Source organism: Silurus aristotelis (assembly GCF_946808225.1).
Source record: "Silurus aristotelis genome assembly, chromosome: 7".
In the NCBI taxonomy this organism is placed as follows: Eukaryota; Metazoa; Chordata; class Actinopteri; order Siluriformes; family Siluridae; genus Silurus; species Silurus aristotelis.
In genome coordinates, this window is record NC_139580.1 from 5,753,419 (window position 1) to 5,771,968 (window position 18,550).

At 38.5% G+C, this 18,550-nt stretch overlaps 1 protein-coding gene across 4 annotated transcripts in view; it reads left to right on the forward strand.

The window, feature by feature from the left end:
- Nucleotides 1-9,209, forward strand: part of n4bp3 (NEDD4 binding protein 3) — a 38,163-nt gene extending 28,954 nt beyond the window's left edge. For 2 of the 4 annotated variants that reach the window (XM_083547084.1, XM_083547085.1), the window contains exons 2-6: nt 3,761-4,207; nt 4,932-5,450; nt 7,072-7,335; nt 8,108-8,305; nt 8,397-9,209. In XM_083547084.1, the coding sequence (XP_083403210.1) occupies nt 3,794-4,207; nt 4,932-5,450; nt 7,072-7,335; nt 8,108-8,305; nt 8,397-8,750 (1,749 nt within the window). In that variant the 5' untranslated portion in view covers nt 3,761-3,793 and the 3' untranslated portion in view covers nt 8,751-9,209. Of the gene's footprint in view, nt 1-3,760; nt 4,208-4,931; nt 5,484-7,071; nt 7,336-8,107; nt 8,306-8,396 lie in introns of all 4 variants that reach the window. The other 2 variants (XM_083547082.1, XM_083547083.1) reach the window with 1 other exon arrangement.
- Nucleotides 9,210-18,550: the final 9,341 nt, after the last annotated feature.

Sequence of the window (18,550 nt, forward strand, 5' to 3'; positions counted from 1 at the left end):
AACTTGTTGGACATCTTTAGAGGGATGAGAAGAAAGGAAAGAGAGCGTTGAGATTTGTAATGGTTACTTTTGAAGGTTGGCATAACAATATAGAAATACAATATAATACATATAAACTATCAAAAATAACAGTTATAGTTACTGATCAGTTCAAATTGGTGAAGCTGCCGGGTCTGAGGGTTACAGATACTCCTTCCACTGGGGAAAAACACTGGTGTGCATTGTGGGTGTTTTGGCTTTTATGGCACTGCAGAAGCAATAGCTGATATTTATAGAGTCTGGAGAACGAGAGGGATCAAAGTTAAATCAATACACAGCCTTAATGAGGCACTCTGAAAAGATGAGGTGGTGTGGGAGAGAAAGTCAGAGAGGGGTGGATATGCGGCAGTTTGGGGGATCCCTAGGATGTTCTAAAACCAATACAGGAGTTAAAGTGGTCTCTGAAACACGCATGATGCTCTGGTGCATTTGTTCGGTTGTTTTTACAGGTTCTGGGTTTGTGTGGGCGTGTGGCTTTTTACATAAGGATCAAACACATTTACATTACATTTATAGCATTTTGCAGAAGCCCTTGTTTAGATTTAAGTACAATTATCTCATTTATATACCAAATAATTGAGGGTTAAGGGCCTCGCTCATGAGCCCTACATTGGCAACTTTGGCATTTTTATTTTTTTATTTCTTTTAGAAGAAAAACAATTTAGTGATATTAAACTGTCATTTATATCCATTTAAATGTAGTATTGCAATACATTTGTCTATAAATGTTGAATAAGCATCTCACAAAAAGCTGTAATATTTAATCCAACAATTATTTTTCCTTAAAAAGAAATGTTTAAAACATCCCCGTGAATGAGGTACTTCAGAGATTTATTACAGAAAATTAATGCAAATCTTTCTAACCAATCAGATTCAAGTATTTAACAACACAATGGTTTTACAGGATTATAAAAAAAAAAAATTTATTTGTTTGAATATTTCACATCACTTGCCCCACCCACTTTGCTTAACCAACAGTCCCTGTCTCTTGTTACTTTACATCAACAACAAGCACTAGAAAAATGTATCATCTCTGGCCCCTAACAGTGTTTGAGATTTGCATTACTACTACCACAGAAGTATATTTTACATTTACTAAGCACGAGATAAACCATTAGAGTCTTTAGGGAGGATGATGAGAATGGCATTTATGCAAATAACACATTTATTATTAAAATAATGAATGATTCTTCTTACAAAAAGGTTTAATAATGTATTATGATTTCCAAATCCAAAATGTTAATCCGGAATGTGGTTAATAAAGTTGATTATTTCTTTTTATTTGTGTAGCGATGGACATTGTCCGTTCACAGACTAAACAGACAGATATAAAGCGAACGAGATCAAAAACAGTGACAGAAACACTTCTCTTCAATTGGAACCGCTCACTGCAGCCGAGGATGGTTTTACATGAACAGATCCTTCAGAAACATGGTTAGTCTGGAGAGTGGAACTCAAGAAAATGGATTTGGACTGTGATTAATGTAAATAGTAGTTATAGTAATTGTGATTAATGTAATTATAGTAGTTTTTGGGAGTATAGTACTGAATGGTGGTGCTTTGTTAAGAGTGTGTGTGTGTGTGTGTGTGTGTGTGTGTGTGTGTGTGTGTGTGTGTGTGTGTGTGTGTTTGATTAGTAAAAGGAACGGTGTGTGTCGGTGTTCATTCAGGGCGGCCCTGTTTGAAGGCTGAGGTATACAGTAGGAATTTGTGTCCGGCAGTGACCTGGCAATCATTAGAATAAAAGAGTCATTACTACTGAAATGTACTGCGGAAAAAGATTTACCATGCGTCTAACCAATGGGATTCCAACATTTCTCAAAATTGTTCACATCACTTTCCCCACCCAGTTTCATTCAGTCTCCTGATACATCACTTATTCACCTTCAGGCCACTAAAAGTGTGTGAGATCTACTTTCTAACTACCAGAGAAGTATTATATTTAGTTAAAACCATTATAGAGTTTAGAGTCATAATGACAGAGGTTGGATTTGATGATGGTGATGATGATGATGAGGAAAAAAATAACGACATTCACGTTGACCACATATTTAGCAGCTGAGAGAAACACGGAGGATGCAAATGCCACCCTCTCCACGGCAGGAATTTCAATGAATAAGTGCATGAGAAAATAAAAGGGACAAGAGGTAAGACAGTGGGTGGGTTTGGATAGCTCGCAGCTAGAAAGTGGAAGCGTGGGAGATGTGTTTGCTCTCGAGTTCAAACATTTTAGCGCCATGCCCGATGAGGGCATTTTTGCAGTCTGGGGAAAAAGCACTCTGGGTGGGTTTTTGATGTATACTTCCAAGTAATCTAGGACTCCCGAGTGCAAGCAGCAGCATGTACGTGGACATGTGGCCTCGCAGTTTTGTTTTGTTGTTTTAGTTTTTTTCCCTAGTTATGTGCGTGTTACAGCAGCGTTTCATTTCAGAGGTCTTTACTGCCTACACAGCTGCGGTAGAGCAAATCCACCCACATACTGCTGCCCAGGTTCTATATTACCTAATAATTACTTTTATTTGTGTTGCACCTTGCTTGCACAGATAGACGGTTTACAGTAATTCAGAAAGGCATTTATATGAGACAAATTAGACAAAAAATCTGGGACACTGTGTAATAAAAAACAGAATGCAATGATTTGCAAATCTCATAAATGTATGTTCTATTCGGAATAAAACAAGAAAAATGCATCACAGGTTTAAACTGAGAGTATATGCCATTTTATAGAAAAAATAAGGTCATTTTGAATTTGATGGCTGCAAAACGTCTCAAATAAAACTGGGACAGGGACATGTTTACCACTGTGTAGCATCCCGTCTTCTGTTCGTATACATCTGAGAAGCGGGGAGACAAGTTGCTGAAGTTTTGGTTGAGGAATGTCGTCCCATATGTGTCTGATTCAGGATTCTAGCTTCTCAACAGTTCTGGGTGTCCTTTGTTGTATTTTCTGTTTCATGAAGCGCCAAATGTTTTCAAACGGTGAAACGGTTCTTTAAAGGTTGGTTTATTTTTCCCTTAAAATGCTACATTTCCTTAGTTTTGAACTTTTGATATGTTTTCTAGGTTCTGTTGTGAATAAAATTAGATTTTTGAGATTTGCCAATCATCGCATTCTGTTTGTAATTTACATTTTGCACAGTGTCCCAACTTTTTTCAATCAGGTTTGGAAGTTAAAGTCTGATATTGTCTCCTATTTAATACAAAGTGGAAATGAGATGTGAACATTTGATTTATGAGTTCCCTTTGATATCATTGAGTATGAAGTGCAACCTATACCTTGTGCATACATCAGCCGAAATGGAGATCATGCATCGGAAATTAGCACTTTGTAGGAATTTTGTGAGGGTGGTGCCTTTGATGGCAAGGATTGAGATCATTAGCCATCTAATGTTTGCATTATTGGAGTTACACTTGACTTGAAGTAAAGGAACACAAATTTTAGATTGATTAAAATTTTTCAAGAATGTGGCACTATAGTTCTTTTTTTAGTAATCAACTTATGATTGATGCAATTTAGATGCACTTTGTGTGAGTCTGGCAACATATCTAATCATAACTTATAATTTGTCCAAAAGACATGTCCAATAAAACCAAGTCAGGAGTTGATTTTAGTTTTTATTTAACACCTCTCAAAGCAATGTGCCACCGAACCAAAAAGCATCCGTCAGTTCTTCACTGGTTCCTAATCAGTTCCTTATATCTTTTCAACGTTTGATTTCAGACTTACCATTGGAGCCTCTTGATCCTATAACCAATGGCAACAGTCCAGGCCCTGCCTTTCACCCAAGATCCCAGCAAGAACATCAGTGCTATTTATCCAGCAACTTCTCTGGCATCTGCTGAATGCGTTATGGGTAGTGTGGGCAGTCTGATTGAGAAGCACGACCACACCTCACCCACCAAAGGCAACAAAGCTGTTCCTCAGGTTCCACAGAGGCAGAGCAACTGGCAAAACAGAAAGAACTTAAACCAGGGAGAGCTGCTGAACTACCTGAACATCACGAAGAAAGAGTCAAAATCAAGCAAACACATTGTCTGCGGCAACTCATCCATCAAGAGGGAGCATTCCAGAGAGGAGGAGAACCTCTACGCCAAGGTTTATCATAAAGACGGCAAAGAGGTGAACCTGGGGAAGAACTCTCTCCCGATAGGTGGCAAGTTTGACAAGGTATGAAAGGGATGAATAGATGTTTATAAAACTAAGTAGCATGATGTTGGATCATAAATCAGTGGGTTAAGATATTGGTCTTTTGATTGAAAAGTAATGAGTTAAAATCCCAGAGCCACTGTTGTGCCCTTGAGCAAGGCCATTACTTTTTCTTTGGATCTTTTATGTATGCCCTTATTTTCTAGAGTGTTTCTGCAATACTAGCCTTACCATTCAAAGTAATGTTTGCTTTGCAATGCTTTTTACGACTTTAGAAACGATTGGAATGTAATACAGGGAAATAGCATTCCAGGTTTTCACCAAAATTGCTTTTTGAGTCACATACATTCCCTATTTCATTCACCTGCTTACTGAGTAAGGAATGCTCCTTAAAATGAAGAGATGGCAGAATGGCAGATGGAGACTAATACTTTGTCAGTTAGATTTCATGGGTTGTAAATGAAGCATCCAATCTGCTAATGCTATAAAAGCAAGGATATTGTTCTACACTGTCCTACATCAGACTATAATAAATCATGTAAATTCTCCTGGTCTGTGCAGCCTGCCTTGCTTGTGTTTGAATAAATTTAGCCCCAGAAACAACCACTGGAGCAGATTTATTGAGCGTGCGTTATTAGAGGTATTAGCATAGTTTCAGGACTTGGTCTCTTGATATAATCACTGCTATGAAATGTTCCCTAATATCTCATATACTAATGGGCTATTTTTCTTTTTCGATCCAAAGCCTCGTTTCAGGTCTTCTGCCTTTAAGCCAGTGACTCCAAAGGGCTTTAGCTCAATGCAGAATCTCTACCCGTCCAATTCCGAGGAACTAATGAACGGCAAACACTCTACTCAATTCTACTCCAAAAGCACATCCAAATCTCTATCCACATCTTCCTCATCCTCTTCCCCTTCACGGGTGGGTACCTGTGCCAACAAGGGAGTCCTGGCAGTGCCACATGAAGAAGAAACAGCCTCAGACTCTGGCCATAACTCCATGAGCAGCCTGCCACCATACCGCCCTCCGTTCCGCCCCCAGCTGGGGCATATTAGCGCCTCCATGGGTCATATTGAGCACATCGGCTTCCTCGAGCGGACTTCAGGAGGCATCGGGGCACTTAGTACGGCCCCTGAGGCCTACGAGCTCTCACACTCTTTGGAGGATGTGGTGAAAGACCTGGAGGAGCGGCTGCAGGAGAAAGAGCATGAGCTGTGGCAGATGAGGAAGAACTTGGATGAGAGCGAGGATGCCATTGCGCAGGTCAACACACTCAACACACATCACGTAAAAGAGGTGATGATTACCAATGCAGGCCAAGATAAAACCCTTTAGAATAATATTGAACTATTAAAGGTGTAAGGTTCACGGTTTGGTTCATGTTTCGGTTCAACTTCGGTACAGTTACAATATAAAATATAAAAATGCATTTTTTTAACATCATTTATTAATATAAAATTTAAATTTGAATTATTTACATTTGTGAACATCAACAGTTTGTATTTTATTTTTTATTGAAAATAAAATATATACAAATAAAATATAATAAATCAAATTAATCCTTCTTCGTTTTTCGGCTTCTCCCATTAGGGGTCGCCACAGTGGATCATCCGTCTCCATACCCCCCTGTCCTCTACATCTTCTTCTTTCAAACCAACTACCTGCATGTCTTCCCTCACCACACCATAAACCTTCTCCTTGGTCTTCCTCTTTTCACCCTACCTGGCAGCTCCATCCTCAGCATTCTCCTACTGATATACCCCATGTCCCTCCTCTGCACATGTCCAAACCATCTCAATCTCACCTCCCTCACCTTGTCTCCAAAACGTCCTACATGCGCTGTCCCTCTAATAAACTCATTTCTAATCTTGTCCATCGTCATCACTCCCAATGAACATCTCAACATCTTCAGCTCTGCTACCTCCAGCGCCACCTCCTGTCTTTTACTCAATGCCACTGTCTCTAATCCATACAACATCGCAGGTCTCACCACAGTCCTATAAATCCAATACACTTTATTATTATGTTGATTAAATTGAGTAATCGAAATAATAGGCACAAATTAAATTGATTAAATCAAGTGAATAGTTATATAGTTGCAATCCGATTGGGTAATACAGAGGTGTATATAAGTGAGTGTTTTTTTGTTTTTTTTTTTACATTTAATATTACATTTTCTAAAGATATGTTCTACTTAACTGTTCGATTTATTTCAGCAGAATTTAACAAATGTCTGCATTTAAGAAACACACGTTTATAAATAACTATTCTTTATTTATTTATTCATTCAATTTTTTTATTCATAAATGAATTTATTCCTTCCATCTATCACTCAATTTATTCTTTCACTCTCTGGATGTGTGGAATTGTCAGGAATTTCTCCTTTTTCAAGAACAAACATTATTAACCATTATAACATTGAATATCATGTTTATAAGCATCCAAAACTGTTAGCATGTTGAAGCATTTCTGCAAGTTAAATATAATAAAAAATATTTTACTGCTATTCCTAACACATATACTGTGTAATTGTCTAATTGCTTACAAAGTCAAACATGCACTGACAAATTACACATTAATAAAATCCAAACATTAATTTACTTTGCCAAAGCGAGACGCACTATGAATACCAAAAGCAAAACACCTGCAGAAAACACCTGCGTAGGTCAATCCAGGTTAATATGCCGATTGACTCATTTCCCGTTTTATTCATGAAGGGAGTTATGACATATGTATAAAGTAAAAACTCATCCTAGTGTACAGCAGGGTTCCGATGCCGAGCTCCTCTGCGTATTGAGCATTTCTTGTAATCGTGGTTCGGTCGATGTTGTAGAGACGTGTACAAATGATCATGTTTTCCTTCCCCCGTATGTGTGTTTTGCAGGTGTTTGAAGGTAAGCAGCGGCTGTGGGAAAAGGAGGTGTCCGAGCTGAAGCAGCTCTACACCGCTAAGCTACGTCAGGTATCCCAGCAGTCTCAGCGCTCCCAGCGTGCCCTGCAGCTGCAGCTCTACAAGGCTCAGCACGAGCGCAGCCGAGTACAGGATGAACTAAACACGATGCATCGTAAATACCAGAGCCTGCAGAAACAGGGCGGAGCCGAGCAGAGCCACGAGCTCCAACCACAGCTTGAAGAGACCCAATGGGAGGTATGTGCTCAAATCTGAACAGCGTACATGTTTGTAAATACACGTTTTATGGATGTGCATCATGATAACTAAGGGCGATGTGATTCACATCTTGATGCATAGCCAACGATACGATATATTAAAGATACATATGAAGCAGCTACCGATGCGATACGATTCATTAATATTTGGATGCAGCGCGGTCCGATTTCTACTCGATTCAACACAATGCGATGTAATGGAAGAAATATGATGTTGTGCAATTCAATATGTTCCAGATAGTTTGCTTTTATTTCTTTGATTCAGAAACCCAAAGAAGAAGAAGACAGACCGCAAATTCTCACTTCTAACGCATGGCCCCTTTTACAAACAAGCCTTTGTAGTGCAAAAAAAAAAACGAAATAATATGAAATAAAACCAGATGTTCTTTTCCTGTTCCGTCTCAAGGAAGTTACAGCTCTACCTCTGCCATGTTAATCTGTATTCTATGTGTAGTCTATGTGCGTTGCGATACGTCAATTTCATGCTAACAGTTTAGCGAGAAGAAATCAATCTACATAAAAGATTTTGGTCACAAATTATTGGTCACTTTCTTTAATAATTATTTTAATAATAAAAGTATAGCGCATCTACTAATCATTAAATATAAATAAATAGTTTTTTACTGATGCAAATATGTTCAAAATGATGCAGCACTTTTTCAAATCGTTAACATTTATACCGATGCAACTCGGTGAAACTTGATCTTCCCTGATGGAAAGCATTTACATGGTGAACATGGATGTGTGTGCAGGTGTGTCAGAAGGCAGGTGAGATCTCTTTGCTAAAGCAGCAGCTCAAGGACTCCCAAGCCGAGGTGACTCAGAAGCTCAGTGAGATCTTCCTGCTGAAGACACAGCTACGTGAAACACGCAATGAGCTAAGCACCAAAGAGGGACAGCTGGACATGCTGCAACAGGCCCTGCAGGCCTCACGCCGCAAGTGTTCCCTGGTAAGACTGTTTGGGGAATAAACCAGATTCTCAGTACACCATGATGTCCACTGTCCATATGATGGAGTTTTTCCTTTTTTTTTTTTTTTAGGGAAAGTCGATGCAGAACCTATCCTCTTATCAGACTCCGGGCGAGGACAGCGGGACAAGCAGTGCCACAGAGGATCGTCTCCGTGCTGAGCTGCTGCTGGAGCGGCGCCAGAACGAAGCCCAGGCCTTGGCCTTCGACAACGAGCGCAGCACGTGGCAGCTGGAGAAGGAAAAGGTACTCCGCTATCAGAGAGAGCTGCAAGCCAGCTACCTGGAGATGTTCCACAAAAACGAGAGCCTGGAAAGAGAACTTCAGCAGCTCCGAGAAGGCAGGGTCGGAGCGGTAGGGGGCGGGGCTATAGCCGAGCCCTCAGGTCTTCCCTGGATTGAAAGGATCGAGTCCTCAGAAATCTAAATATATGCATACATGTAGTATGCAGTTTGTCTATATGTGAATATCAGAGTGTAAAAAAAGATGTAAATGAGCGAATAAGATAAAAAAAAAAAAGCAATGCTTTTCCTGATTTTCTTCAAATGTTTATATCTAAACAAATGTAAATGTATTCGTTTTGATTTGGAAAACGATTTCAAAATGTTACAGCGTGTACTGGAGTTTACAGAGGGATTTCGTTTTGATGTCTTCTTGTTGCATTTTAATCTGATTAGACACATTTTTTACCATATTTTGCAAAGTTTTTACCAAAGGAGGTCTGATGATGGAAATTTTGTAAATTGAAAAGGAAACCCTGTTGTGAGTAAATGTCGAATTCCCCCCCCCTCCTCTTATTAACACCAGTTTCCAGAAATAACAGGTTACATGTACACGGATATACATGTCAGCTGACACGCAATAAAAAAAAAACCGTATGGCCTATCAGGACTCTCTTCTCTATTTCTTTTTATTAACCCTTATGGATAAACATAATCTTCTAGTTTTTTTTTACTGTCCTCTAGATTCACACAAAAAATGGCTTAAAGCAGAATACTTAAAGGAAGCGAATTAACTAAGTGGTAGCTCAGTTGTTAAGATGTTGGACCTCTGATTGGAAGGTCGTGAGTTCAAATTCCAGCACCACCAAATTTAACCCTCAACTGCCGGGTTGGATGGATGGGATAACAGTAAGTTTTTCTGGATAAGAGTCACACTTTGAGCATGTCACTTGAATTTCTCAGCCTGTATCCACTACTACATGGTTTGCAACAAGACTACTAACTTGAACATCACTTCAAAAATCTTTGAACTCTTTAAGGGAGGTCAAGGATTCAGCAAGACTCTTCAAAAGATTTCAGAACTGTCCAAAAAAGACCTTCTTTGTAAATTGTGGAACCTTCCTCATACTTTTGACAACTTTTGAGATTTGAGAACCTTTTCCATAAAGTCTGATACTTTCTTTAAAGAGATTCTTCAAGCTATTCTAGAACCTTTTTGCCTAGACTCCAGAACCTTCTTCCAAAAGATTGGTGAACGTCTGTTAGATTTAGCAACAATCTTCCAAACATTCTGGAACCTTCATTCTATATTTGAGACCCATTTTCATTCTGAAACCTTCTTCAAAACATTCTGGAACCTTTTTTAAAACATTCAAGAACATTTTCCCGAAATATTTATGATCTTTTTGTTAATTTATTCTGGAAACTTCATCAAAACATTCTGGAACCTTCTTCAATTCATTCCAAAGACAACATTTTCTAATCATTTTGGAACCTTCCTCATAGATTCAACAACCTTCTTCAAATCATTCTGGAACCTTCCTCATAGATTCGGAAAAATCCTTCGCAAAATTTCACAGTTTTCCTTGAGACATTCAAGAACCCTCCTTCTAGACTCTTTCCAGAAGCTTAGCTCATAGATTTTTTAAAAAAGTTTGTTGTAAAAAGCCTGGTGCATTAATCCAGTACAACTAAGGAAATAGATTTTTTTTGTTCTTCCTCTTCAAGCAGAAAGCATTTAGGAGTCTGGCTCTGTGTACAGCAGAGAGACTTACAGTCTGGAAAAAAACACCACATAGTGTGTGTTTCTGTATTAAGGTGTGAGTCATAATTCAGAAAGAGAACAGGGTCCCTGCATTCAGGCTTCTCCTCATTTGTGTGGGAAGGATTACTTCTAAAATCTCTCAAATACACAGTATATATCGATTTTCATTTCATCGTTGTGTAAAGTGCAAAGGAAAATGGTGTGTCATGGTTGGAAATCACATCAGAAAAAGAAACCACAGATACGAATGTAGGTTTGGGCTTCACATTAGAGCGCTGGAACCTCGGCCTTGTTTATAGACACAGTTTTTTTTAAAGATGCTTGACCCAAAACCTTCATAAAAGAAAGTTAATAGGAGTTACATAACGGTGTAATGCATTATACATGAGCAAATGTTTAGATCTTGCTAGTCTAGAAAGACTAGCATTTTTCCCTGAAGGACTCCTTTCTTGTAATCTGAGGAGGCAAAGTGTGTGTTAGAGTATAATAAAGAACAAATGTAGCGGCTTTAACTGGTACATAAACATGAAAATCAGCAAGATGGGTTTTTTTCTGTAACAGCTCAACCCCCAAGTAGTTTATTCCTTATTTCTCGAGAAGGAAATGTGTTTTTAATGAAGCTAAACAAAATAACTTAAAAGCAAAATACAGTTTAAACACATCAGCAAGAGAGCTAAGAAGTTCCTAATGGATAAAGGAATCTTTTTTTAACACACTGAAACCTGGTTCCAAAATATTTCAAATATTTCCTTCATGGATTCTGGAAGTTTCTTTGAGAAGTAGAAAAAAAAAAAACAAGATTTGTGATAATTTTTTTAAGGAAGTTTCTGGAACCTTTTGCAAAACATTAAAACCTTTTTTCCAAATTATTTTGGATCCTTCCCATGTGGATTCGGAAATGATCGTCGGGACATTCTAGAACCCTTTCCCAGAGGATCTGGAACCTTCTTCAAAGATTTACAAAACGTTCTTAAAAAGATTCTGGAAGCTTCTTATTTCTGATCCTTCTTTATTGTGTTGAGAAACATTTCTCAAAACATCCTGTTACTTTTTCTCAGAATATTTCAACATCTTTTAAAGATTCTGGAAATATTTCAACAGATGCTTCATTAAAAAAGATTTATATATACAGTACAGACCAAAAGTTTGGACACACCTTCTCATTCAAAGAGTTTTCTTTATTTTCATGACTATGAAAATTGTAGATTCACACTGAAGGCATCAAAACTATGAATTACCACATGTGGAATCATATATGGAATTATATACATAACAAAAAAGTGTGAAACAACTGAAAAATGTCATATTCTAGGTTCTTCAAAGTAGCCACCTTTTGCTTTGATTACTGCTTTGCACACTCTTGGCATTCTCTTGATGAGCTTCAAGAGGTAGTCACCTGAAATGGTCTTCCAACAGTCTTGAAGGAGTTCCCCGAGAGATGCTTGGCACTTGTTGGCCCTTTTGCCTTCACTCTGCGGTCCAGCTCACCCCTAAACCATCTCGATTGGGTTCAGGTCCGGTGACTGTGGAGGCCAGGTCATCTGGCGCAGCACCCCATCACTCTCCTTCTTGGTCAAATAGCCCTTGATGCCTTCAGTGTGACTCTACAATTTTCATAGTCATGAAAATAAAGAAAACTCTTTGAATGAGAAGGTGTGTCCAAACTTTTGGTCTGTACTGTATAAATATATAACAAAAGTAAATACACCCCACAGATTTTAGTGTATTTTCTCAAGGAACAATACTATAGACATAAAACTTGGATATATTTTAGAGAAGTCAAAAGCTTATCTTGTAGTACAGATTTACTGTCCTCTGAAAATAACTCAACATACAGCCATTATTGTCTAAATAACTGGCAACAAAAGTAAGTACACCCTCAGTGATAACAGCTGTGGTCGTGTAACTATGCAAAGCCACATGTCCTATTCATCATGTTGATCGTTTTGTCTGTTTGACAGAACCATACAGATTTGTGTATCTTGTATTAGAGCAGTTATAATGTTGTGCTTTAAGTTCAATTCTCTCATACTGAACACTGGATGTTCAACATGCACCTCATGGTAAAGACTCTCTGAGGATTTGAGAATTAGAATCATTGCTGTTCACAAAAAGGATATAAGAAGATCAGTAACACACTGAAACGGAGATACAGTACAGTGACCAGGGTCATACAGAGTTTTTACCAGACGGGTTCCATTAGGAACAGACCTCGCAAGAGTCCATCAACCCCAATTGACTTTAAAAAACAGACTCGAGTGCTACAGCATTCCTTTAGAGGTTTTAGAACCAGAAGGTCCACTTGTCCCCTGGTGGTTAAGATGCGGCGCTCTCACCGCTGCGGCCCGGGTTCGATCCCCGGTCAGGGAACCAACCCCAGCCGCTCTTAGTGCTGGTCCCAAGCCCGGATAAATGGGGAGGGTTGCGTTAGGAAGGGCATCCAGCGTAAAACATGTGCCAAATCAAACATGTGGATGATCCGCTGTGGCGACCCCTAACGGGAGAAGCCGAAAGAAAGTTTTAGAAGCAGAAGGTACACTTGTCATGTCCCTTTCCTCAAAAAATTTTATATCTTATTTTTCCCATATATTCTGGAGAATTTTTAAGACATTCCAAAACCATCCCCCAAAATGATCTAGAACCACCTTTATATTTTTTGAGAACATTTTTGAAAATATTCTGGAAGCTTTTTTCCCCAAAATATTTCGCATCCCTCTTTCATGGATTCTGTACCCTTCAAAACACTCTAGAAAACTTTCGGAAATATTTCTGATCCTTCCTTCCTAGACTAATTTTTTTTTTTTTTTTTTTTTTTTTTAACAACCATTCTAGAACCTTTTATTCACTAAAAGGGTCTGGAAGTTTCTTTATAGATTTTGCAAACATTCTTGACTTCTGGATTAAAATCTGGATTCTGGATGTAACCTATCATTGATTCAGCCATCCTGAAAATATTCTGGAGCTTAACCATCTAGCTTGCTAAGAAGGAGATGTTTGTAATAGTTAGACAAGTTTTTTTTTTTTTTTTTTTCCAACACCAGATTCAGTTTCTTGCCACAGTTTCATGAATTCTGTATCTTTTCTGATCAGATAAATATGTTTAAATCACTTTCTAACTTATGCAATAAAATTTTGAGTTTTAATGAAGTTTGTGTGTGTGTGTGTGTGTGTGTGTGTGTGTGTGTGTGTGTGTGTGTGTAATCCTCCATTTTAAGCCTGAAAGTTTTGACCCAAAATATACATCCATGAAGCTTCACTTCACTACACAGGTTTTCTTTGAGGTAGGAAATGCAGGCAAGTTAAGACACACACACACACACACACACACACACACACACACACACACACACACACACACACACACACACACCTGCGTATTAGCGTAATCCTCTCAGGAGGATCATTGTGCTGAATAGATCAGGATAGGACGCTCTTGAGAGGACAATGAAGTCTCTTATTGAGTCTCAGAGGGAGGCGCCTCAGTTTCTTCACAATTCTAAATGGAGAAAAGCTGCAGCCTCTCTTTATTCAGGACTTTGTTGGACCGCTTACATTTATACCTGAACATATCCGATTCCAGAAATAGTTTTAAGCGACTTGATCTTCTGGGTAGCTTTTAAAGTACTATAATAAAATTATAACAATAAGAGTTGTAGAAGGAAAAGCAGATTTCTTTACCTTCGAACTTCACCAGTGTTTGAATCTTTTCAGACGTGTTGAAGTGACACGAAGTTTTGTTCTTAAAGAGCGGCCTGACACCAAAACACCACATCACAGGAATATCTCACCATGTCAATTTTCTATCAGGAACCTTCCACTCTAAAGCAAAGAAGAAGGTACATGAGGGTGAACTGGATCCAGAGCTCCTGAGTACTGCAAGAGAAAAGCGTCTTATTGTCTGTGTGTCACGAATTTAAATTCCGAGATGGCAAAATAGGTAGTGTTCTCCGGGTGGGAGGTATGGAGGTATGGTATCTCTCTCTCTGGTCTCAACAACTCTATTTAAGTCTTTAAGCTCATGAAAAATATAACGACAAAAGTTTGTAAACACCTTTAGACACAATCATGGAACCATAAGGAATGAACTTTCGGTGTTGAGGATGAGGACGGGTTCCCTTTGGGGTCTGCCTCCTTAAGGTTTCTTCCTCATACCATCTTAGCGCCACTGGCTCACTCATGAGGGACAAAGAGCATAAGATTGCATAAGATTGTTTTATTTTACAAAACATTTGCATTTGTTTGTTTTCAAATGATTAACAAATGATTCACTTTCCAATCAATGAAAAATTATAATAATTGAAAAAATTGTACCGATTAAAAAAATAATAATTCAATCTTGTGGAAAATAAATTGAATAAAAATAAATTGGGTAAAAATTGTGAATAAGTATTCACAATAAGAATTGTGAAAAGTCTGTTTTTTTTTTATTAAATGTGAAAAAAATTATAATTATCATGGAAATGAAAAACGCAACAAGTATGAATACGCACAAGTGTTGAAAAAAAAAATGACTTTTTTTTTTTTTGTGTACAGAAAATACAATGCCAAAAAAATTCAGTATCACACAGGACATTGACATAAACCAAGATGGAGGATGGTTCCACATGAAGAGCCTACAATCCATCAGGTAACTGTGAAGGGTTCAACTCTACCAATGAAGATGGATTTGGTCTGTAATTAATATATAATAATGATATATTTATTATTTAATATTTATTAATTAATAGAACGGCGAGAACAGCGTAGGAATACAAACCCACGATTTACACTCAAGTGACCATCAGTGAACAGTTGATAAACCTCAACAATAATGGAACTATAATGAATGGACATTATGATGTCCCCCATATATAAGATTCTTCCTCATACAATTTCAGGGTGTTTTCCTTGCTTCTACTGGCTCGCTCGTTAAGTGCGAACTTATAGGGACTATTTTATAAAATGTATAAAAGTAATCTTTTTCTAAAGTGACTTTGGCACTATGTCCATTGTTAAAAGTGCTTTATGAAAAAAAGCATTGAATTGAACCTCATTAGTGAACCAGAAACCCCCTGTTTCGAGCTTGAACAAGTGTTAGATCTGTGAATGTTCATATTCATTCTCTACCGCTTTATGGTTCTCTTATCTGTGACGGAGTTTCATCCTCAAAACCTCTTTCATCACGTCCCTAAATCCAGCCCTGTGCACTCGTTCTTTCACGGCTTCTTATTCACTTTAGAATGTGGGATCAAAGGTCACGTAACTCACAGGAGGGTCTCTGTAATGGGCAGGAGAAAACGGGTTTCTGCATGGAGGTGTTAGATAGAGGAGGGGTAAGACGGAGTCTGGAGTCAAGTGTAAAAAGACAGTAAGGGACTATTACAGATCAGGCGAGATTTACGGCAGAGATTTATACGTGTGAAGAAACACTAAAGAGAGGGGTTACCTCAAGGGACTGACGGTTTGACTCAAAGATTAATCCTAAATGTAGTCAAATGTATACAGCGTTTTTTCCACTTTTAAACCATTTATAGTTACCTTTAATCATGTGGAATAAGACAGAAATTTAGAAAATTGGGGTCAGAGATTAGGGTCAGCCATGATACAGCGCCCCTGGTGGAGAGATGGTTAAGAGACTGACAGAGGCAGCTTGGCGATTCTGGGGGTTGAATCAGTAACCATTGAGCTACCAATCCATTCCAATGAGCAACCCAGAGCCCTATTGAGCTACCATAAGTTCATTTCAGTCCAGGGCAGATCTATAAAAATAATTATTTATGGGGTGGCAAGGGGGTGGCATGAGAATTATGAGGGGTGGCAACCCTGAAGCAAGCATCCTTGCATGGCTCTTGCGGATTCTTGCGGAATGATATACATTGGTCTATAAACATGTAATAAAGACTGATGTGTGATTGAATTTAGCTGAATCTGATGTATGGATTGGACAGAAACTAATTAAATGAGATGGTAAGATATATATATGCTTTGGTTCGTTAAAAGAGCCGACTAGAGTCATTTGTGATCAGCGGTCAGGCTGGTTGTGCTGAATGTGTTGGATTCACTAAAACAAAGCAGTTGATAAAGAGCCGTTTGTTCAGGCTACACTTTAATGGATAGAAGGCATTTCTTGCCATTATTTACAGGTGTTTTTTTGAAGCGCTGTAAATCGGTCAAGGAAACGGATTAAATTCCTATTTGATACATTGGGATACCAGTGCTGGGGTGGCAGTTGGGGTGGCAATGCTTATGCCATCCCATGCAACCCCCGATAGAGACCCCCCTGATTCCAGTTATCACTTATGTTACAGCAGAGTATAGACAGCAGTTGTGCCACCAATTTGTCTCTTTTTCTCTTTTGAAGTTAAAAACCACAAGTCTGTAAAGGGCTGATTTCCATACGGAGGAAAACTTCTTGTCCTGACACTGGAGACTCCTTCCAGAAAACTAATAAACGCCTCACAAATAAACTTCACCACATCAATCATTAGATACTTTTCTGGGTCAAATCACATTTCTCTTACATCACACACACTTTTTTTAAAACCCAAACTGTGCATTCAATCTTTTATGGTTCCTGGTTCACTTTAAAATGTGGGGTCGAAGGTCATCAAACTCAGAGATCTTTGCTTCTTTTCTAAGCGGCAAAGATTTTTATTCGGGTTATCTCCAACGTTATAGCAGCTAGTGATTGGAAGATTACTTGAAAGAAGAGAAAAGGGTGCTGTGTTCACAAACCGTGTGGTCCATGTTCTGGGCCAGTGCAGTGTCATCGTACTCATCATCATCATCATTATTTTCATCGCTACCATGAGCCTCGAAGCTCCTGTAAAGAACTTGAGCACTTTGCCTTCATTTTAGGAATAACTTTTTTGAACACCACCAGGAAAGAGGAAAAGAGGAAGACCAAGGAGGAGGTTTATAGATGTGGTGAGGGAAGATATGCAGATAGTTGATATGAAAGAGACAGATGTAGAGGACACAGTAGCATAGAGACTGATGATCCGCTGTGGCGACCCCTAGTGGGAGCAGCTGAAAGAGGAAGAAAAATCTTGGTCAGATACCATAAGTGGTAGCTCAGTGGTTAACCCTCAAAAACTCAGTATAAATGAGATCAAGGTTAGGTTGTCTACTGAATGCCGTAAACGAAAATGCAATAACAGAATCACAAGCTATGGGATTAGTAATATGAGCTGACGACACATCAGTTACACCCTAACCAATGACGTCATGTTTTAGGTGTAACAGCTACAGCATGTATAATGACTGGAGAATTAAGAGAAAATCATTTCAAGTTCCAAATTTTTCCATACTTATGATATCGAAATCTTTCACCCACACTGCTGTAAAAAATATACTTTAGTTTGCAAATTGTTACATCACAAGAACATGCGTCAGTAATTTCGTTTACTGCTTTATTTCGCCCCCTAGTGGAGCAAATAAGAATATCTCAGCAGTCAGTGTATATATTCAATCCTAAAGTGTTCAATAGATTGTAGCGTTCTAGAGTCTCCTAGTGTAAATAAAGGGGGAAATGCAACATCATACAAATACATTGTTTACAATTTTTTGCTAACAGTTTAAAAAAAAAGAAATTATACTGGAAAAGTCGGGTGTCCCTATAACTTTGGCGAGATCATGTATCATTTTAACTCAAAAGTGCCACCTACTGGAGTAACGATGCAATTTACAGTGTCACTGAATGAAACCATTTACAATGAGATTCTGTATTCCTACAATCAGACCAACACAGTCCAGGTATGTAATTAATCAAAAATGGTCTTAACACACACCTACAGTGTATTATAGAGTAGGAGGATTTTGAAAACAACTCCTGGGCAGTTTTTTCATTTACAACACACCTGATTCGGCTTGGAACAATTTTGTGAATCCGATGCGTCATTTAATCCAACAGAGCAAAAACAATAAAACTGTGAGTGAACATACTGCCTCGTGTGACTCTTCTCTGCTCCAGGAATCATAAACCTGACATCAGGTGCTATATCTAATATATAAAAAAAAACCCACTTAAAATGAACCATCAGGTTTAGGGATGCTGGAATTAAAGACTTCTTAGATGATGTTCCACTAGATTTTGGTGTGTGCTTGTGACGATTCATTCAACCACAAGAAGGCCTGGGGCAGTCATCATTCACGGTCATCCAAAAGGTGTTCAATAGAGTTGAGGTCAGAGCTTTACAGCAGGAGATCTTCCACTCCAACACAAAGTAAATCTTCATGGAGCTGGTTTTGTGCACAGGAGC